At 39.6% G+C, this 23,280-nt stretch overlaps 1 protein-coding gene across 1 annotated transcript; it reads left to right on the top strand.

The window, feature by feature from the left end:
• Nucleotides 1-1,157: 1,157 nt before the first annotated feature.
• LOC107794658 (putative galacturonosyltransferase-like 9) lies at nucleotides 1,158-2,763 on the top strand. The gene has a single exon (XM_075226700.1). The coding sequence runs from the start codon at nucleotides 1,446-1,448 to the stop codon at nucleotides 2,508-2,510; it is 1,065 nt and encodes a 354-aa protein (XP_075082801.1). The 5' UTR covers nucleotides 1,158-1,445; the 3' UTR covers nucleotides 2,511-2,763.
• The last annotated feature ends 20,517 nt before the right edge of the window (nucleotides 2,764-23,280 follow it).

Raw genomic sequence — 23,280 nt, 5'->3', positions numbered from 1 at the left:
TTATACATTATTATACAATGTTATATAATATTATACAAAATTATAATAAGTGTATAATGTTATATAATGTTGTATATTAGGTGTGTAAAAAGTGATATATAATATTGCTCTTTCTATTCGTAATTTTTGTTCGACTTTGGTGCAATGGTCTTTCTTTTGAAGTAAGTTCCTCTTTCATATGTGTAGTTAAAGTTAATTTTGCTTTTCTGCGTTGGCGAAATACTGGAATACATTATTATACATTTCATATACTAGTTTATATAAAGTTATACATTTTTTTATACATATACAACATATGCGGACTTAAAATTGAAATTAAATTTTTTTTCACTTTTTCTCAAACAATTGATGTATAAAGTCAATTTCTTTTTGTTGATTTCTCAACCAAATTTCGAACTTGTAGTAATGTTTGTCAATTTTTTATTTATGCTATTTAGAATTTGGGGAAGAAGAAGATTTAATTTTTTTTCGAGTTGCATTATATTTGGTTTGCATTGTTGTAGTTGCAATATGAATGTATATGCTCAATTTAAGTTGGTTGTGTGCAAAGAATAAGAAATCACATATAGATTTGTAAAGTCATATCCAAGTGATGATGTCATATTGTGAGGGTTTTATGGGCTCTAGGATGAAAACATAAAATGATGGCTATGCGGATGAAAAACACTGTACTTTTCTGCAATTATCTCTATGCTTGACATAATTTTATAATCACTATATAATATTCATGTTATTTTATGCATAACAGTGCTTCAAGTATTTTTGTACGTATAACAGCTCAGTCACTATTCAGCTAACTACCAACCCCAAAAATAACAGTTAAAGGAATACCAACTAAATCCACCCTAAAATTATGCCTTTATTATAACAAGCTTCCACGTATATGCTTTTACTAAACTGCCTCCATCTATTAACTCTAAAATAACTAAAACCAACTGCTAAAACCCTTTTCTTTAAGTTATACTTTCAACCTTTAATTTATAGATGAATCTCCACGTATATTAGCGGAAAATAAATTAATAACCCATAATCTATTCTTCCCCTAGGCTAAGCACTCGTTCAACTAAATGAGTCTAAATCACACGCTCACAGTTTTTCACTTTACAGCAAAGCAGTTTCGCATTAGCCCGTCATCTATAAAACTGCCCATACCTTCCAAAATTTACAGTAGAAAGTGACGGCAAACAGCAACGCAAATCCCATTTCCCTCTCTCCTCTCTCTTTACATGGTAACAAAATCAATTTGAGTTATTCTTTTACCATTGACGATTCTTTAATATGTATATATACGGTTGTTTATTGACCATTCTTTGGTCATCTCCTTTTCCAGCTACTTGTCCACCTATTATTCCTTCCTTCTTCACCTCCACAATGCTGTACCGGTAGCCCCCAATATATATACACAACTTAACACTCACAAAATCGAAAACCCCAAAAACCCAGATATGAATTTGTTTCATTCAGTCACAGGACTTGTTTGGCTCTTGATTCTTGGGGTTTTTCCTTTTGTGTGTATTGCGATTCGTCCAGTTAACAGTGACAGATTGTTCGGATTTAGAGAGGCACCGGATTACAGGAATGGAGCGGGTTGTCCAGTAAAGGAACAAGCTGAAACGATGTCGTATTGTGACCCGTCTTTGGTTCACGTAGCGATGACGCTTGACTCGGAGTACCTACGAGGATCAATGGCGGCTGTACACTCAGTCCTCCGCCACGCGTCGTGTCCAGAGCACGTGTTCTTCCACTTCATATCCGCTGAATTCGATCCGGAATCTAACCCGCGGGTCCTGATCCGACTCGTGAGATCCATCTTCCCTTCTCTCAACTTTCAAGTGTACGTTTTTAGAGAAGACAGTGTATTAAATCTCATCTCATCTTCGATCCGACTAGCACTCGAAAACCCGTTAAACTACGCCAGGAACTACCTGGGTGATATACTTGACCCGTGTGTGAACCGGGTCATTTATTTAGACTCCGATGTAATCCTCGCGGACGATGTTCACAAGCTTTGGAATGTTCAGCTTACCGGGTCACGGGTAATCGGAGCACCCGAATACTGCCACGCGAACTTCACCAAGTACTTCACAGACTCGTTCTGGTTCGACCCGATTTTGCCCCGGATATTCGGGTCAAGAAACCCGTGTTACTTTAATACGGGTGTAATGGTGATGGATTTGGAGAAATGGAGGGAAGGTAATTACAGAATGAAGATAGAGAGTTGGATGAAATTACAGAAAAGGACAAGGATTTATGAGCTGGGTTCATTGCCACCATTTCTGTTGGTTTTTGGTGGAAATGTTGAGCCAATTGACCATAAATGGAACCAACATGGGCTCGGTGGGGATAATGTGAAGGGCTCGTGTAGGTCACTGCACCCTGGTCCGGTGAGCCTATTGCATTGGAGTGGAAAGGGGAAGCCGTGGGTTCGGCTCGATGAGAAGAAACCTTGTCCCTTGGATTATCTTTGGGAACCTTATGATTTGTACAAGCCAATCAGCAGAACCAAGTGAAAACTTCATCAATTCGGATTCTTTTTATTTTTCTATTTTCTTTTATTGGGTGATTCTTTGGTAGCATTGTACAGATTGATTAGTTGAAAGAGGAAATTAGTGGGTCATGGTTGATATTTTGATGATTTAAATTTTTGGTGGGGATTAGAAATTGTTGGTGGTTCCATTGATTGGAATTTTTTTGGGGGATTCATTGGATTTGTATGTACGGACATATTGAGAAAAGGAATAACAGCTTTGTTGTTGTTTCTAATTGTTTGCTTCATCTGTTTAGCGACTAATGTTCATTAATCAAGGTGCTATTTCGGCAAGTATGATAAAAAGCCAAGTTTTACGTGGATGATATTGTTGGTATTGTTGCTTTCAGCCCTCTTTATTACTATTCCCCTTTCTAGTTTATGTTAATCTATTTTCTTGTTGATCTGTTAAAAAAAAAATGAACTCTTCCTAAATTTGGTAATAATTTAGCTTAAACTTACATTTCTACCATTAATGAGAAGTTTTTATAAACACACAAATACTCTGGGTTCCTTTTTGACTTGTTTAGGATCATAAATTCTAAAAATCTTCATTTTTTTAAAAATTCCGTGCCTAGTCAAACATGTTCACATAAATTGGAAAACGGAGGGAGTAGTTGATATTCCTTGTATTCTCAAATACTTGTTATTTTTGACAAATTAAATTTATTTCAGATACTTGATATGTTAGAAAAATAAGAAATTTTCGAAAACCCATTCACTGTTTAGTGTTAATTAATTGACACATTAAAAAGCGATAATTGAGATATATTCCCCCGTTCCAATTTATATGAACCTGTTTGACTGAGAACAAAATTTAAGAAAAAAATGAAGATTTTTGGAATTTGTGATCCTAAACAAGTCAAAAAAGAGGCTCAGAGTATTTATGTGGTTATAAAAATATCTCATTAAGGGTAGAATTGTAAGTTTAAAATAAATTATTTTCAAATTTAGAAAGGGATCATTCTTTTTTGAACGGACCAAAAAAAAATAGGTTCACGTAACAGAGGTAATAGTATTTAATAATTACGTAATTGTTACGTTATTTTCCTTAAATGTATTTCGTGTGCATATTAGAGGACAATGATTTGGAGAAAAGGAGAGAAGTGTTAGGGAAAAGGGACGTCCAGCTCATACAAGGGGATATGCTTATAAAATGTAAATATATACTTGCCTTGTGCAACTTGTCCTTCTGGAACTTTATTGTCTGTGGGCCTTAAACTGCAAAAGCAAAAGCAACGTAAATTCCAAGTGCAACACATGGGAAATTCCATGGAATAGCTGGAGCTTGTAGTGGGCGTTGATACTGACATGTGGTTTCAACCATTATGTTCAGACATTTCTTTCTGGAAATATCCATTATCTCCACCAAAGAGCAATTAATTCGTGCCAAATCAGTGTGAATATTCCCTTCTCTATAATAAATACGTAAGAGGGGTCGTTCTGATTGTAAGCAACCTCCACTTTCAACCAAGAAGTTGTGAGTTCGAGTCACCCCAAGAGCAAGGTGGGGAGTTCTTGGAGGGAAGGATGCGAGGATCTATTGGAAACAGCCTCTCTACCTCATGGTAGGGATAAGGTTTGCGTACACACTACCCTCCCCAGACCCCACTAATAAGATTATACTGGGTTATTGTTGTTATAATAAATATGCAGTCACCATATGTACACGCAGTAGCTTCTTCATTGGTTACTTTTGTCGGTCTTTGAAGCAATTCTAATTCATTTTGGTTGCGTAAATTACTTTTGATAGAACGTCAATGACAGTTTTATAACTATTTGCTGGGAGATGTTCAAATTCAAATGGTATTTTGTAATATGGATGATTCAAGTCCTTGTGGTTGTCATAGATAGTTGTGAGTTGTGACTTGTAACTTCGCAATAGCGGCTAATAAAGGATAGTTTAAGACTTTAAGTTATTGAGTGTTGAAGACAGTGGTTGATAGTTTAGGGATATATTTAGATATGTTGTTTGTTTGCATGGCTCAATCGTAGCAACTGCCAGAGCCAAGTTGAGCAATCATGGACTGATCTGAAAGCTAAACAAAGAATAAATATAAGAAGATCAAATACTTCGGCTAAATTCGAATCTTTTTTCAAGATTATATATATTGGCATACGTATGTGTATATGTGTGTATGAAATATAATTTAAAATGGAAATTTATTATAAAGTCAAATTCATTTTTACTAATAGTTAACTGGACATTTGGTTAATGTTGCAACCATGTCCATGTGGTTTTTAGTCAAACCAAACGGCATGTGGTTATGAAGAAACTTTCCCAATTGCCTACTTTACCTTGTTTTTATACCTCATTGTTTATTTCCCAATTAGATCGAGTAAAAATAAGAGATGCTTAGTGTAATTGTATCTATCCCAAAGATTCGAATTTACTGATTGTCATTTATGTTATGCAATTTACATTTTGAAATCATTTTTTTTTTCTAGTTGTTGGAATGTGAGTGGGGCATTATGTGTGGATTTTTCTGGAAAGGCAGGAAACAGTCCTCTGCAGTCCGCGCTGTCTCTGTGTTTAACCAATTTTATTCGCCTGCTTTCCAAATATGGGTAAAATAATTGTGATAGCATTATATTAGTGAGGTATACTAAGCATGAATTTGGAGTTCATAGAGCTAAAATGTCAGGCGTGAAGCTTAGCTTACTTGGTGAGTTGTCTGTCTTTCATAGTTGAGGCAGAGGGTTCAAATATCATTTGTAAAATCAGTTTCAGCACCTTCATGTTTAGTAGCTATAATCATTTAAGTATACTCTTCATTAATGTAATCATCATCTAGTTAGTACTCTAGTTAGCCCGCTAGCTATAGTTGTTAAATGAATATCTGATTGATTCAAGTTAGTTAGGCAGTAAATGGTGGTCAGTCAGTTGTATAAAAGCATATGTAATATCTCTCTCAGTTAGAAGATAAAGTAGAACAATTACAATTTTCTCTCTCTATAACTTCTTCTCCAAGCTTCCTCTTCTTCTTCATTTTGCTCGAGTGAATCTAGGAATTTTCTTCACGGATTAGTTAAAAAACGAGAGACTCATAATTTTCCTTTTTCTCTGAGTTTTTTTGTGCCCTAATTTTCATGGCGAATGATATTGTAAACGTGCAGGGGACGACTGCTATCGTTACTGCAGGAATGTCTGTAATTGATCACAATCATCCATTGTACTTGCATCCTTCCGTCGCTCCTGGTTCACTCTCACTTTGAATTCAGCTGATCAGGATGGAAAATTACACTTTATGGAGCTAAGCTATAGAGGTTTCCTTACTGATCAGAAACAAGCTAGGTTTTGTTGATGGTTCGATAGCCAAAGCCACTTATGGCATATAGTTCATGAGCAACTGAGATCGATGTAATGCGATTATCAAATCATGGTTGACGCATAATGTGAGTCGAGATCTATTGAGTAAAGTTCTGTTTAGGTCAAATGCTCGTGCAATTTGGGAAGATTTGCATGAACGATTTGATAAGGTAAATGTCTCTCACATGTACTACATGCATAAAAGGGTTTTCCACGATAACACATGAGATATAGTGTGTTTTGGTGTATTATTTCAAAATAAAGGATCTCTGGGATGAATATGATTCTAGTATGCCTCTTCCTTCGTGTGAATATGCGAAATCGAAGGAGTAGATTGTGCATCTACAGTATCAACGGTTGTGGCAATTTTTGATAGTCCTTAATGAAGGTTATAGTTAAGCTCGTAGTTAAATTCTGATAAAATCTAAAGTTCCTACCATTAATCAGTCTTACGCGATGAAAATTCAAGATGAGAGTCAAAAGATGGTGGCAGGAGGCAACTGTGTTTTATCTAAAAATATGGAGCCAACTGCTTATTTACTGCCACAAATATAGGGAAGAAGCCAAGGCAAGGCTATTATGCAGAATGTAACTTTTGTCACTGGAAGGGTCATTGTAAGGAGACTTGTTTCAAGCTTATGAAGTAGGAGTTCTATAATGAAAAAGGGTATCTTAAGAGAATTGCTAAGATAATTGGTTATCCTCCTGATTTTAAGCCAACAAAGAAGGGCTTAGCTATGAATGGCAACATGGCACAGTCTGAAAGTAGTATGCTTTTCCAGTAGTTCTACTTGTCTTTACTCGGGATCAATTCACACAGATCTTGAGTATGTTGAGCAAAACCAGTGTTGGAGAGCTTAGTTCTTATATGGTAGGTATATCCTTTTCTTTGCCTAAATCATGTGCTACTTGGATAGTGGATACATGAGCAACTAATCATATGACTAGCATTAAGTACTTATTGGTCAATGGTATTGAAGTAGGGATACTAGTCATGATCAATTTCCCACAAGGGATTATGCACAAATTATTTATGTAGGAAATTTGCCACTTGAATGGAGGTGACATTCTCAAAGATGTTCTATGTGTTCCCTATTTTAAGTTTAACCTTATGTCTATTTCCAAGCTAACTAGGAATTTGAATTGTTGTGTTGCTTACCGTTATATCCTACACTATTCCCCCACATGTGATGTTGAAGATTGATAAGGGGTGGACATAACCAATCAGCCGGCAGCACGTCATAAGGACATAAAGGCGGTTTCATTTGGCTAAATTACGCCAGTTGTCCCACCGAGCGTTGATGTGCCATAGAAATAGGACACTTTTGACACTAATTTCATAGACTTTAGCTCATCTTTTAAAGCATTGTACGTCATTTTTTATGTAGTTTTGGTATTTTGAAGAAAATCGGACTTGAAGAGCCAAGAACATGAAAAAGATGACAAAACCATGAAGAAGGCAGATTTGTGGCAGATATGCGACCTCAAAATTGGTGTGCGAACCGCATACCTATCGCAGATGTAAACAGCCTAGCTCAGTTTCAAGAGTCAAATATGCCATTCAATATGCGGTCACATAACTAATGTGCGGACCGCAGAATTATCGCACAAATGCAAGAGAAATTCCAGTAAAAAAACGAATCTGCGATCCATTATGCAGCCGCGAAATCATTATGTGGATCGCATAACTGATTTGCGATGGAAATCTGAAAGTGTTGTTCCATTCTGCGATCGCGAATTAATTTGAACAGCTAATTTTTTTACATTTTATTCGCGACTTTTGGGCTATTATAAATAGAATAACTAAGGTTTTTGTGAGTCATCTTGTCTGCAAAACGGACTAAATTTAGAGCATTGAATACACCACTTGTTTTGGAGCTTTTTGGAGAGATTCCAAAATTTTGTCTTCATTGTAAGCTTTTATGACTTTCTTTATTACTTTGTTCTTGTATTTTAGTATGAGATGCTAAATTTAATAACAAATGTTGTGGACCCTAAGTGGGTGTAACCCTAAGTGGGTGTAATATTAATGCGTGTTTACCATTGAATATATATAATGGTTGGTTGATTTCTATTCATTTCTTATGCTTCATTTATGGTTGATAGTTGCAAATATTGACTAGTGACATTTGACTCTATTTTTACTTGGAAAAGTGGGTTAAGGTTTGGTAGCATTGAATAGCACGAGGTAAGCAACATTTCTAAACTTGGAATTGAGGTTTTTTTTTTTTTGGCTAATGGCTAATATATAAATAAAATCCCAAAATGGGTCCAATGCTTACAAGATGTCCAAACCAAAATAGAAGTTGCATGAAGCTACTAGCTATTAAAAAAGATAGAAAAGCTAAAATCTAATGAACTAACTATTACAACATGATAAGTTGAATGCTTCCTTCTCCTATTAGTGTATGTGAATCCAATTGTCATTGGCAAATACCAAGCAGCACCTATCAAGCTCTCACCAGGCACCAGGGTATATTGTCCATAGGCTAAAATGAATTCCAAACATCTCCACCGCAGAGTTGAAGTCCGCATCGTCCTCCAAGTGTCGCTACTATATGATCTCCATATGCAGTGAACTGATTTTGTTCAAGTATTAATCATGTGCTCACTCATCAAGATTAATGTGTAGAAGAGGAGCCTGGCTTTAGGCAGGCTTTGCAAGGCAAAAGCCAGGCTTGAGCTGGCTTTAGGCAGGCTTTACAAGGCAAAGGCCAGGCATGCGCTGGCTTTAGGCAGGCTTTGCAAGGCAAAAGCCAGGCTTGAGCTGGCTTTAGGCAGGCTTTGCAGGCCAAAGGTCAGGCGTGAGCTGGCTTTAGGCAGGCTTTACAAGGCAAAATCCAGGCATGAGCTGGCTTTAGCCAGGCTTTACAAGGCAAAAGCCAGGCATGAGCTGGCTTTAGGCTGGCTTTACAAGGCAAAAGCCAGGAATGATCTGGCTTTAAGAAGACTTTGCAAGGCAAAGGCCAGCCTTTGAGAATGTGCCTTTTTGTGATCTTGTAAGCTCAGATCCTTCCCTACTAGAACCTTTAATGTAGTCATCATTCAAAACATTGCTAAACCATCCTCAGATTGAGCTTGAAAGCATGCTAATACCACTGAGAAATGATTCAACAATCTCCAAAAATACCATATGATGGGTTCAGCATTTTCCTTAGCATTTGGACATATCAGTTTGTGCAGAGTCCAATCTTGTGAAGCCATCAGTCTGGGGTTCTTCTCTTTGCTATCCTAATCCTAAGGTTAGGTGATTGAGATTTGTCTAGATTGATCAACCTCCTCCCTGCACTAGGCAGTTCAGAGAATGAATGAAACTCAGATGTACCTGCAAAAGAGAACGCAATGTTAGCTATAAAATCCGCCACTGAGTTGCCTTCTCTGAACACATGTTGAAAGATCACATTGAAGTTGTCCTTCATCTCTATAATTTTCTTCACATCCTGTGCAATTACCCAAGGAGGATCCCATTCCCCTTCTATCGCCTTCTTCATCACCAATGAATCAGTCTCCAGTATGAGAGGGTGAAAATCATGCTCCACACAATATTCCAACCCTTGAAGAATAGCCTTAGCTTCAGCCACCACATTAGTTGTCACTCCCAGGTCTACTGCCCTAGCATACACCACATCACCTTCATCATCCCTCACACAAAAGCCTAGGGAGCTAGGTCCAGGATTGCCCTTTGAAGCTCCATCAGTATTACATTTGTACCAACCATGACAAGGAAGCTGCCATGTTACTCTTGTAGTGATCAATATAGGTTTATATCCTTCAAAGTATTGAATCATGTCTGGCCATAACAATGGAATATTAGGGATCCAATCATACCTCACCCTTGCCAGTTGATGCAATGTCCTATTTATCTCATGAATCACCCTATTTGTGGACATTGAACCACCATGTTTACCTGCATTTCTTCTCTTCCAAAGCTCCCAAGTGATGATAGCTGGTACTGCTTGAAATAGTGGCTTTAATTTCGGACAACACTGAGCATACCACCAATGCCTTATAATCTGCTTCAATTGAATCAATTGCACAGAAATTCCAGCAGCCCCCATGAACAAGTTCCATACCTTATAGGCAGTAGGACTTGTGACAAATATATGCTCAATGGATTCCTCTTGGGCCTGCTGACAACACCAACACCTAGACATCACCATTTGCCCTTGCCTCCTCCACATGTCATCGGTGGCTATTTTCTGCCTCCACAATCTCCACAAGAAGAAGGATATCTTGAATGGCAAACCTTTAATCCACATTAACTTGAATTCCTGATTAGGATCTGCCCTATGCCTTAATATTTGCCAAGCACTGCTAACACTGAACTTGCCTGAAGGAGTTGGCATCCAGTATGGCTTATCCCAATATCCCTCACTGCCTTCATAGTGCACATTTAGCCTTATATGTTCTGCAATTTCCTCATTGAAAGTTTGATCTAGCAGCTGATCATCCCATGTTTCCCCTTGCCGCAGTTCTGCCACCTCCTGAAGACCTTCATTGATTGGAAAGTCTTCAGGTAATACATGATAAAGTGCACCCAATCCAGTCCAATTTTCATGCCAAATATTAGTTGTTCCACTCTTCAATTCCCATACGATCTCATGTTCTACTTCTTCCCTAGCATTCAACATTTGTCTCCAAACATGAGACCCTCTCCTAAAATGCACCACAGTTGGTGGCTCCTTTTTGCAATACTTATTCCATATGAAATTAAACCACAAAGATTTTGTGGTCCTAAACCTCCACCATAGTTTAGCAAACAGTGCCCTTGAGACATCATTTAAGGACCTAAAACCTAGCCCCCTTCCTCTTTAGGAAGGCAAAGATTTTGCCATGAAGCCCAGTGTCTGCTTCTCCCTTCTTCCTTTGTGCTCCAAAAGAACCTAGCAAAAGTCTTATGTAGATGCCCCAGGATGCTGTTTGGTGGATCAAGGACTGATAACATGTGAACTGGCATACTTTGCAACACACTAGAGATGAGTGTTGCCTTTCCTCCAAATGACAGCAGTTTTCCTTTCCATGAATGCAATTTAGCCTTCACCTTCTTGATAAGATCCTCATAATAGTCCTTCCTCCTTCTAGTGTAAAAAATAGGACACCCTAGATATGTGAAGGGGAATTTACCTCTTGCAAATCCTGTAATAGCTCCAACTGCCTGAAACAATCCATTAGCGACCTTTGAATACATGTAGTATGAACTCTTATCTTTGTTGATCATCTGACCTGATATCTTCTCATAGTTCCCCAACACTGCCATAATCTTGCTCAAAGAGGGAGGATGAGCAGATGCAAAGATTATCGTATCATCAGCATACGCCAAGTGGTTTAAAGAATCAGACCACTTAGGCATTCCAAATCCCACAAATGACTTGTCTTCAAAAAGCTTATTCAAAGACCTGGAAAGTACCTCAGCTGACAGGATGAACAATGCTGGAGACAGGGGATCCCCTTGTTTCACACCCCTTGTCGACTTAAAGAACCCTGAGGACTGCCCATTCACCAATACTGAATACCAGTTATTTGACATCAAGTTCCACACCATGTTGATGAAGTGTTCAGAAAATCCCATCTTCCTTAGCACATGCAATAAGTACTTCCATGAGACCCTATCATAGGCCTTAGCCATATCAAGCTTGATCACCACATTAGCTGGCTTTCCCCTTAACCTTATGTCAGTGACAATTTCTTGAGTCAATAAGATGTTCTCAAATATACTCCTACCCTTTACAAATCCGGATTGATTAGGAGCTATTAGAGATGGCAAAAAACTCTCCAATCTGTCATGTAACACCCTAGACAAAACCTTGTTAATGAAGTTGCTCAAACTAATAGGTCTTAAGTCAGAGAAGGTCTCAACTCTAGGTTTCTTGGGCAGCAACACTAGATTGGTGTGAGTGATGGATTTAGGCAATGCAGCTCCTCCATAGAAGTGTAGCACCATGTTGTGTATATCAGCACCAATAACATCCCAGCATGTTTGATAAAACAAGCCAGTGAATCCATCAGGGCCACTAGCACTCTCCCCACTAAGCTCAAAAACTGCTGCCCTTACTTCTTCAATTGTTGGCAATCTGCTAAGTTCCAAATTCTGATCCATAGTGACCATTGAAGGTACATTATTGAGCAAGGGAAATTCAGAAGCATCACCTTCATTTGTGAACTGTTTTTGATAGAAGTCCACTGCAGCTGTAGCCAATTGCTCCTGGTCTTCAATCCATACCCCACTGCCACTTTTGATCCTCTTCAGTTGCAATTTCTTTCTTTTGCCATTGACATGGTTGTGAAAGAAACTTGTATTCCTATCTCCTTCAGCAAACCAAGTCATCCCAGCTTTTTGCTTCCAATACTGCTCCTCAATATTCAAGTATTTCTTCAATTCAGATTGAGCCTTTTGAAGCACAATCCTATTCTCAGTTGTAGGCTCTTCTTCAAACAACATCTCCTTCACCCTAACAATGTCCTCCAAAATAGCCAATTGCTTGAAGATATCACCAAATGTTTCCCTATTCCATTTTGAGAGTGCTGCCTTCACCCTCTTGATATTCTGCTTGAACATCAAAAACTGATCCCCTATGAAATCAGCTTCCCAATTCTGCCTCACCACATCCATAAATGTAGCATGCTTTGTCCAAAAGTTCAAGAATCTGAAAGGCTTGACAAAATTGGTTGTCTGCACCCCACATGTCATTAGCAATGGTGCATGATCTGATCCAGTTCTGATTAGATGCTCAACTTCAATAGTTGGCAACATGTTCTGAAATGGCAAATTCACAAAAATCCTATCCAATCTCTTGAATATACACTCAGCATTGGATCTCCCATTCCACCATGTGAATGGACTTCCTTTGTACCCTTGCTCAAACAAACCACAAGAGTTTACACAAAATGCAAAATCCTCATATTCAGGAGGGTGTACTGGAAGTCCCCCTATTTTCTCATCTTCATGCAATATCACATTGAAATCCCCTCCTACCAACCATGGTAATTCCATATCACTTGCTAAATAATACAAGTGATCCCACAAATCCAACCTCTCCATTGCTGAACATTTTGCATAAACAAATGTCATCATCATGTGCTGCCCCAGGTCATGGTGAAACACTCTCACAGTCACCTGTTGCTCAGTATCCTCCACTAATTCCCATTCCACCACTGCATCGAAGAACAACCATATTTGCCCATTAATATTTGTATAAGCAGTCTCCATATTCAACCTCCTTTTATATCTATCAATGAGTCCCTTCTTTTGAAAAGGCTCCATCAATGCAACTACACAAAAATTATGCTCCCTATTCATATTGATCACCCTAGGAAAGGCCTGTTGTGTATTCACAGACCTTATGTTCCATATTAATGTTTTGATCATCATCTAGATAGAGAAGCTGCCCTCCTGGGCATTATTCTTGAAGGTTGTGGTGGATCTTTACTCTGATTCTTCTTAGTTTTTTTACCTCCTTTAGCACTAGTTGTGGGTGATAAATCCCCTTCCCTAGCCACTTATTTGAAGTTTTCGGCAGTTGATTCATCATCTCCTTCATCCTCCATTGGATTTTGTCTCAATAAGTTTTCATCAATTGGTGTCACATTGTGTGTAACTAAATCATGTAAATGTTGTAGAAGAGTCTTAATTAGAACATTAAGATGTAGTTGCATGGTTTGATCAGTGCCAGATTCCATAGGCACTTCCTCTATTTCCCCCGATGCTCTTGGAATAATTGCCCGCTCATCAGCCTGTTCATACTCCTTGAATTGTAGCTTATGGACATACGCCGGAACACCATCTACATAGGCCAAAATCTCTCCAGTGGCTCTAAGGTTGGGGTTTACTGTAGCTGCCTCATCAAGTGAACCTGGCTTTAGGCCTGACGTCGCCCGCCTAACGTCTGGGGAGCCTGGCTTTAGGCCTGGCGTCGCCAGCCTATCGCCAGGTGAGCCTGGCTTTAGGCCTGGCGTTGCCTGCCTATCGCCAGGTGAGCCTGGATTATTGTCCTTCTTCACCTTGTCTTCTATTGTGTTTGTTTTGCCCAGCTGATCATTCTTAACCTCAACTGCATCGCTCCATAAGACCTTTGTAGAGTTTACCTCATCAAGATCCTCCATCTGTCCAGAATCTTTAAAAGTTTGAGATGGAATCGCATGACCAGATTGGTTTGTGGTCACATTGAGTTGTTTTAGCTCCTCTTTGCTAGTCCCAAACCTTCTATGAACCCAGTCGATTGTGGACTGAATCCCAAAAGGAGTAAGACCATCTTTAGAACTGAAGATTGGTTTTTCTCCCACCAAAACCAGTTGGTTGTTCTCGTTTATATCACTTTGTTCCTCCTCTAATACTGCAAATTTATTCCTTGTTTGAACCTTGTTTGTCTGATCTTCTTCGACTTCCATCAGTGCAAAGTTATTGTGCACCTGCTGTACACCAGCATTCACTGGCATGATTGCATTGCCAATTTGCCCTTGTACCTGGGTTTTGTTATTTTTGTTGGTTCCCCGATTATCCCGAACTTCCTTCCACTGTGCACCTACGTTCCCGACTACTTTTCCACTCGTGAGAATCATTAAAGGGGTAATGTGATTTTTGGTTTTTCCTTGTTCATCAGCAGCAGAATTCCAGTTGTTCAACTCAGCAAGATCATTCCTTTTCTTGCTGCTTCGATTCTCAATAAGCTCGGGGTGCAAATGCCAACATTCAATTTCATCATGTCCTTGTAGTTTACACTCCTTACAATATTTTGGTAGCATGTCATACTGAATTCTCACCCATTCTGTTCGAACACCACCAGAAGCTTCATCATCAATATCCAATCGCACCTTTTTAGGTAGTTCGGCCAACAAATCGACAAGAACTTTTACTCTTGCGCAACTCGGCCTAGTTTTGTTTGTAGTTGCCGCGTCAAGACACACTGGCCTTCCCACAGCTGTAGCCAAAGAAAACAGAGTTTCCTTTACAAAAAAGGTAGGCAGCAGTCCAGGAAAAGAAATCCACGCCATCGCCATCGGAGTTTCTTCACCTGCCTTAAATTTTGCATCGTAGATAAGAGTACGCAATTGGTATTCGTACCCATCTTTGGCTTTGATGTAGTACGTACTCTTCGATGTGAAATCGAGGAAATCTTGCCATAGAGTTAATCTAATTAACACATGACGATCTCTAAGGAATCCGATATTACACTCACCTTTGATACCACATTGAGTTGGAATTATTCGGCGAAGCTCGTGAATCTCCGGAGAACCATATGAAAGCTTGCCAATGACAGCATATTGGAGGCCTTCAATCACGTTCATTCTATCTACTTCTGCCTCTGTGAATTTAACCACTGGTTGGCCATTCAAATACACTGCTCGTCGCAGTGGAATGGGTTGAATTGAAGTTGCAGCAGTAGCCATCGCTGGAGGATTTAAAGAATTTGGTTTCAAAATCTTAGAGTAATCTAGAGGGGCTGGGTTGGCGTTAGTTGTTTAATGTTGTTGTGCAACACTGGGGGAGGGCAGATCAGCCGGAAAATCCAGCTGGTCGCCGGCCATTGTGGCCATTGAAGCCTAAAGCTCTAGCTTGTCTACGATGAACAGTGACGAAGTCACTGTTTACGGTACTGTTTGGCACTGTTCACTGCTATAGCTGGTACTGTTTGGCACTGTTTGGTACTATTTGGCACTGAATAAGTGAGTTTTACTTGGCATATAATAGTTTTTTTTACTTGTAACTCTTTTATATTTCGGAAAATCATAAAGAGGAAATGCTACCTAACTATTGGGAAATATTGGGTAGTCATTTAGGATCCATTTGCAAATCAAAGGACCTCATATTAGAAATATATCATATTAACATCGATAGCATTACATTCCATAGAATGGGACACAACCTTGGTTTTTTAATCCAATTAATCAATTCTCTTAACATAATAGCTTCTCTTAACAATTCACAATTACCAAACTCTTTCCAAGCTAACGGAGTAGAATTACGGCTTAAGTCAAGTGAGTAGCCTTTTCACACCTATTCCCTATGGGATTCGACCCCAACCTATTTGGGTTATTATATTTGACATCAACTGCCTTACACAATTTATATAGGTGTAATTTGAGCGTATAAAATTTCAGCGCCATTGCTGGGGAATACACTTTTGAAATTAATAACTAGTGTGTGCTTTACTTTACGTCTTTTTCTATTTTATCATATTTTGCTTGTTTTGTTTGGTGTCACTAGGCAAGCATGGGAGAGTCGGAGAATGTGTTTGCAGATATTGATGAGTATATTGAGGATACAAATGCTATTGTCCCTCCTAGAGTTGATGCGACTACCTTTAAAGTGGAACATAGTCTAATCCTAATGCTAAAGGTGGAGGGGTTCTTTCAAAATTCCACCGATGATGATCCAACACAACACCTCAAAAACCTTTTGGGTGGGTGTGCAATGCATAAGCAGAATTATGTTTCAGATGATGCCCTAAGGTTGAGGGTGTTCAAATACTCTTTAACGGGAGAGGCAAGACAATGGATTCAAAATCTACCTCCTAACTCCATCCACAGTTGGGCCGAACTTGTGAAAGTTTTCCTAGCAAAATGGTTCCCACAAAGCAAGAAATTCTAGCTTCGGGAAAAGTTTTTCTTCTTCAAGCAATTACCAAGGGAACAACTACATGAAGAATGGGCTAGATTCAAGTTGTATTTGGTGAGATCACCAAATCACGGGTTTTTGAAAAATATTTTATTGGAGAAGTTTTACATGGGTTTGGATCCTATGAATCAATACGTAGCCACAAATGCGGCTGATGGATCATTCATAGACAAAATATTTGCAAGAGTCACTCAAATCCTCGATAAGATAGCCGAACACAACCAAGCTTGGCATTTGGAAGACACCAGGGGTGAAATCTCATATGGTACCCCTTCTTTGACTAACATGGTTAAGGAAAATCAAGAAAGAGATCAATTGATTGCCGGGCTTGCTACCAATGTCAATGTGTTGACAAAAATATTCACAGAAAGCCAAACAAACAAAGTGAATGTTGTGGGAGAAGAACAACCAATGTCAAATGATAACTATCAACATCAAGAAAGCCAACAAAAATACTATCCTCCCATGTAGTACGAAGAAACAAACTATGTTAAAGATTCACAAGGAGGATATCAAAGACAAACCAACCGAGGATCGGGACAACAACACCAATGAAGACCTAACCAGCAAGGGCAAGGTAACCAATAATGGCGAAACAACCAAGGTAGTTCTAATCAAGGAAATTGGAGCAACAACAACAATAATTTTTTCAAATCGGAGTTCAAACCCCTATGTTCCACCAAAGAGGAAATATTCTAACTCTCATCATTAGAGGGAGAGTTTTTCAAGCGATTCCAAATTGGAGAACATACTTAAAAGAGTATTGCAAAATCAAGAGAGGTCCGACACTTCAATAAAAATATGACCGAGCTTGTGGGTTCTCACACCGCACCTATTCATAAGTTGGAGATGCAAATGAGGGATTTCTCAAGAGAAAAAAAACCCAAAACAAAAAGGCACACTCCCAAGTGATACAATTGCAAACCCAAAGGGTAGTGGGAGTGGTCCAACCTCTCATTGTATGGAAACTCGAAGTGGGAAACTACTTCAAAGTGAGAGTGAACGGATGGTCAAAGTGAAAGATGTTGAACAAGAAGATGAGGCGCAAGTTGAGGTGCCAAATGTTGTTGAAGTTGAGAGAATTCCGAAGAAGGTGAAGGCTAAATATGTGAACAATGAAAAGGTTGAGGAAAAAGTAATAGAGGGACCTAAACCTCAAGCACCAATTCCTAGACCTCCCCCTCCATTCCTCAAACACTATCCAAAAGGATTGATGATAGCAAATTCGAGAAGTTCTATGATATCTTAAAGAAATTATCGGTGAACATTCCGTTTGTGGAATAGATTTAAGAGATGCCCGATTTTGCTAAATACTTTAAGGATTTGATCACAAAAAAGAAGGTCCATCAAGAATGAAACGGTGAGTGTCACCCACCGGATTAGCTCCATCATTTTAACAACTGCCGTCTAAAAGAAAAAGGTTCTGGGGCTTTCTCTATTCCATGCACTATTGGATTGCGTGACTTTGCACAAGCTCTTTATGATAATGGGGCTAGCATCAACTTAATTCCTCTTGCTATCTACAAGCAAGCAGTATCGGGAATGCCTAGGCCTACGAGTATGAGGTTGCAAATGGCCGACCATTCGATAAAGTGACCGGTGGGGATAGTGGATGATGTGCTTGTGAAAGTGGGGAAGTTTCTCCTCCCTGCCGACTTTGTTATTCTTGATTGTGCTGTTGATAAAGAGATCCCTATCATCTTAGGGAGACCATTCCTTGCAACAGGTAGATAACTCACGGACTCGGAAAGAAAATTCCGATTTAATGACGAAGAAGTTACCTTTCAAGCAACTAAGGGCATGAAATTGCCAAATGCATATGAGAGTATCCCGGTACTTGATGTTGTTGATGTGGTAAAAGATGCCGTTGAGGTAAAGATGGAAGAGGAATGCCTTGGTGAGGCATTAACGATGATCTTAATGAATTTTGACGGTGAGGACATAGAAAGATATGTAGAGACAATGAATGCATTGGTAGGGCTTGGTTCCTACACTTATGCACCGAAGAAGCTTTCTTTTGACTTGGAGAATAGAGCCACCCCTCCTGCTAAGCCTTCCATTATGGAACCGCCAACAACTTGAGCTCAAGCCACTCTCGCTGCACTTAAGGTATAAATTTTTTGGCTCTAATAAAACTCTACCTGTAATTGTTTCTTCTTTGTTGAATGATGTGCAGGTTGAACACTTATTGAATACCTTGAGGGACCACAGACAGTCCATTGGTTGGACAATAGTGGATATCTGAGGGATTCCCGCCAGTATTTTATGAGCATAAAATCCAACTCGAGGAAGATAGCAAACCTAGTGTGGAGCATCAAAGGAGGTTAAATCCCTCCATGCAAAAAGTGGTGAAGAAAGAAATTATAAAATGGTTGGATGCCAGGGTTGTCTACCCCATTGCAGATAGTCCTTGGGTGAGTCCGGTGCAATGTGTGCCGAAGAAGGGATGCATGACCATGATTCAAAATGACAAAAATGAACTCATTCCAACGAGGCCGGTGGCCGGGTGGAGATAGTGCTACTTACAAAGACCATTTTCCTATGCCTTTTATTGATCAAATGCTTGATCGGCTAGCGGAAATGTTATTTTATTTCTTCTCGGATGGTTAATCCGGCTACAACCAAATCAACATAGACTTATAAGACCAAGAGAAGACGACATTCACGTGTCCTTATGGGACTTTTGTTTTAGCCGGATGACATTTGGGCTATGCAATGCCACGGCTACTTTCCGACGGTGCATGATGTCGATTTTCTCGGACATGGTGGAGGATTTTTTTGGAGGTATTCATGGATGACTTCTTTGTAGTTGGTGATTCCTTCGAACATTGCCTTGATAATCTTGTAAGTACTCAAAAGATGCGAGGACAAAGGTATTGTTCTTGGCCACAAAAGCTCCAAACAAGGCATTGAGGTTGATCGAGCAAAAATTGAAGTAATTTCCAAGCTTCCTCCTCTCACTTCTGTCAAAGGTGTTCAGAGCTTTTTGGGGCATGCCGGCTTCTATCAGAGACTTATCAAAGATTTCTCAACGATTGCAAGTCCCACGTGCAAGCTTCTTGAAAATGATACTAAATTTGTGTTTGATGAGAAATACCTTAAAGCTTTTGAGGAATTGAAAGCAAGGCTTACCACGACACCTATTATTGTCACACCCGATTGGTCTCTTCCATTTGAACTTATGTGTGACACCAGTGGTGTGGCTATTAGGACAGTGCTTGGTCAAAGGCACAACAAGATTCTTCACTCTGTCTACTATGGCAGAAAGATACTCAATGGCATACAAATAAATTACACCATGACTGAGCAAAAACTGCTTTCCAATGTCTATGCTTTTGAAACATTCTGGGCCTATTTGTTGGGATCCAAGGTGATAGTCTTTGCCGATCATTCTACTCTCTGCTACCTTTTGGCAAAGAAGGATGTCAAACCGAGATTGATTAGGTGGTTTCTTTTGATACAAGAATTTGACTTTAACGTCAAAGATCGGAAAGGAACAGAAAGGAATGGAAAATCAAGCTGCGGATCACTTATCTAGGCTTGAAGAGGTAGGGAGACCAAAGGAAGATCTTGAAATTAATGACGCCTTTCCAGATGAACAACTTCTAGCAATATCTAGCACTTCAACTCCTTGGTATGCTGATATAGCTAACTTCTTGGTGAGTGGCTTATCTGCGACGAATTGGAAGCATATAAAAGGAAAAGGTTCTTGAGGGATTGTAGGCAATACTATTGGGAGGAACCCTTTTTATTCCGGATATGCGCTGACAACATCATTCGGCTTTGTGTTCCGGAATATGAGGTGACGTCGATTCTCAATGCATGTCATGACTCTCCAGTTAGGGGTCACTACAGTGGAAACCATACAGCAGCAAAAGTGCTTGAACGTGGGTACTATTGGCCATCAATCTACCAAGACGCAAATCTAATGGTCAAGACATGTGATCAATGTCAAAGATAAGGGTCAATTTCTAGAAGGCATGAGATGCATAAGAATTTTGTGATGGAGGTAGAGATCTTTGCTGTGTGGGGAATTAATTTCATGGGTCCCTTTGTGAGATCATACGGCATGACGTATATCTTGGTAGTTGTGGAATATGTCTCAAAATGGGTCAAAGAAGTTACCTTGCCAAATAATGAGGCAAGGAGTGTAACCGCCTTCTTGAAGAAGAACATATTTACTCGGTTTGAAACCTCAAGGGCCATCCTTAGTGATGGCGGTTCTCACTTTTGCAACAATGCCTTTGGGGGCTGCTAGAGAACTATGGCGTTAAGCACAAGATGGCCACCACTTATCATCCACAATCAATTGGTCAAGTTGAAGTCTCCAACCGAGAAATCAAGAACATTCTAGCAAAAACTGTTAATGCAAACATGACCGATTGGTCAAGAAAGCTAGATGATGTTGTGTAGGCTTATTGAACTGCATTCAAAACACCCATTGGCGCATTGCCTTACCGGTTGGTTTTTGGTAAGGCTTGCCAATTTCCAGTGGAGCAAGAACACAAATCCATGTGGGTGTTGAAAAATTTAAACCTTGTCTAGGCCGAAGCTGCTAATCTAAGGATGATACAACTCAATGAGATGGAAGAGTTCTGTTTCCAAGCCTATGAGAATGCAGCCATGTATAAATAAAGGATGAAGTCTGTTTATGATAAGAAGTGCTTGAAGCGGGAATTCAAATCCGGCGACTTGGTCTTACTCTTCCACTCAAGGTTGAAGTTCTTTATGGGCAAACTCAAGTCCAAATGGTCTGGACCATTTAAAGTTGTTAGTGTGTCTTCCTATGGCGCTATTGAATTAGAGTCCGAGGATGGGACTCGAACCTTCAAAGTAAATGGACAAAGGGTGAAGAACTACCTCGGAACCATTGGAGAAAGGCAACTGGTGGAACAATTTAAACTCAAACATGGTCCTGTACCAACCTCCACAGCTGATTAGCCAAAAAGGGGTAACATCGTCGTGCGGCGATGCTAAATCAAGCGCTTCTTGGGAGGCAACCCATGTGCTAGAAATGTTTGTTGTTAGATTTTTGTTTTGTAGGTTTATTTATTGTAGTGAACTTTTGACGTGTGTTTTAGAGTGTAGGGTACTCACAATGCAGCCAAGTGAGATAAAGAAGTGAAAGAAATATTTTTGAGCTTTAGTTGACTTTCTGCGGCCAAATATGCGATCACAGAATGGTTTCGCGGACAACATAATGGTTGCAGATATGATCAAAACTTCCTAAAAATAAGTCACTCAAAAATACGGTGGACAACCAAATTTGCGGACCGCATAATGGTTCTGGGACCGTAGATGCGACTGCATATTTTCCACGCACAGCCAAGGTAATACTTCATTGCATAATGCTTCTGTGACCGCGAATGCAGTTTTGCGATGTGAACCGTACCGCATAATTCACAGGTATTAACACTTCATCCCTTTGTCACTTTCCTATTTCTGACCCCCTACTCTAATTCCCAACAAAAGAAAACAAAAGAGAAGGTTGAACGCACAACTAGCCTTGCTCGAAAAATTCACTTCCACGTTGTCTGATAACAAATTTCTCCACTCTCCTCAACTGATCTGGTATGAAATTCTTCCCCTCTTTTTGCTCCGTTGATTTCGTACTTACTCCCATAAGTTTTTCCCCTCTTCCATGATACCCGTTCTCTCTACCCTTTTTTTGTGTTTCATGTATTGGTTGATCATTTGGGGGGGGGGGTAAATTGCTAGTCAAAATCATGGGGATAGGGTTAAGGTAACTGATTTATGTTATTGGTTGTTGTGATTTTTGCTAATGCACAGGGTAATTTCGTGGGTTGAAATTGGAATTGATAAATTGACGGTGATGGTGTGTTAAAACTATGAAATGTTGTAGTGTCCATGTAGTATAAAGTAAAGTTAATCTCCAAAGGTTGCCTGTGTGTTGCCTCTTAGTAAAGAAGATGACTTCTGCGGCACCACAAAAATTGATTTGCGGTCCGCAGAATCATCGCATAATTGAAGCAAAGTGTATGCTTGTATTCTTATGGAATGTTGACTATGCGGTTGATTCTGCGGTCACGGAATTGATCTATGGACCACGAATCTATCGCAGACGTCAACACGTGCAAGAGATTTTTGAAGTTAAAAGTGCGTTTATTCTGCGGTCGCAGATTAGTTCTGCGACCACTTCTGCAGTTCACATAATTTGTTGAATATAGCATTCTACATTCTGCAGTGCACTTCGCGGTTCACAGATATATTCTACGATCGCATAAGCTGCCCGCAAAATGTGTTTTCCCTTCATTTCCTTGCCATATTCTATGAATGTTCTACCACATGCTCACTTCACTTTAATTAGCAGGAACGGTACCAAAGAAAAACCAAGCTTCTACAACACTCATCACACGAGAAAACCGACGGGCTGAAGCTATAAGTCCAACATCACAACATCCCTAACATAAAAATCCTGGCACATATATCACTTCATCTGAGTCCATCTCCTAGTCTGAAGAGGAGGGGGGACAACTTGACCTAGTGCAACCAGTTGATCTCCGCGCATAAACACGTAGATAGAATGCTGACGATACACTCAGGTTTAGTATCACCGGATCCTGGAGTAAATACAAAGAGGCATTGGAAAAAAAGGAATATCCTAAAAAAAAGCAGCTAAGTATGAACGGACTTAAAGAACACTGCTCGCATGTACTAGATAACATCAAGAAGAGGGGATGGGGGTTATTCACTGACCTCCGGGGGAATACAACGAGACACTTGTTAGGGAGTTCCACGCTGCATATGCTGCTTCAATTACTAAGAATCAAGCGAGGCACCGTGCGTACTTGACCTCTACCATAGTCAGAG

The sequence above is a fragment of the Nicotiana tabacum genome, chromosome 12 (genome assembly GCF_000715075.1).
Source record: "Nicotiana tabacum cultivar K326 chromosome 12, ASM71507v2, whole genome shotgun sequence".
NCBI lineage: Eukaryota > Viridiplantae > Streptophyta > Magnoliopsida > Solanales > Solanaceae > Nicotiana > Nicotiana tabacum.
Note: the sequence above shows the minus strand (reverse complement) of the source record. Positions and strands in the feature narration are given on the sequence as shown.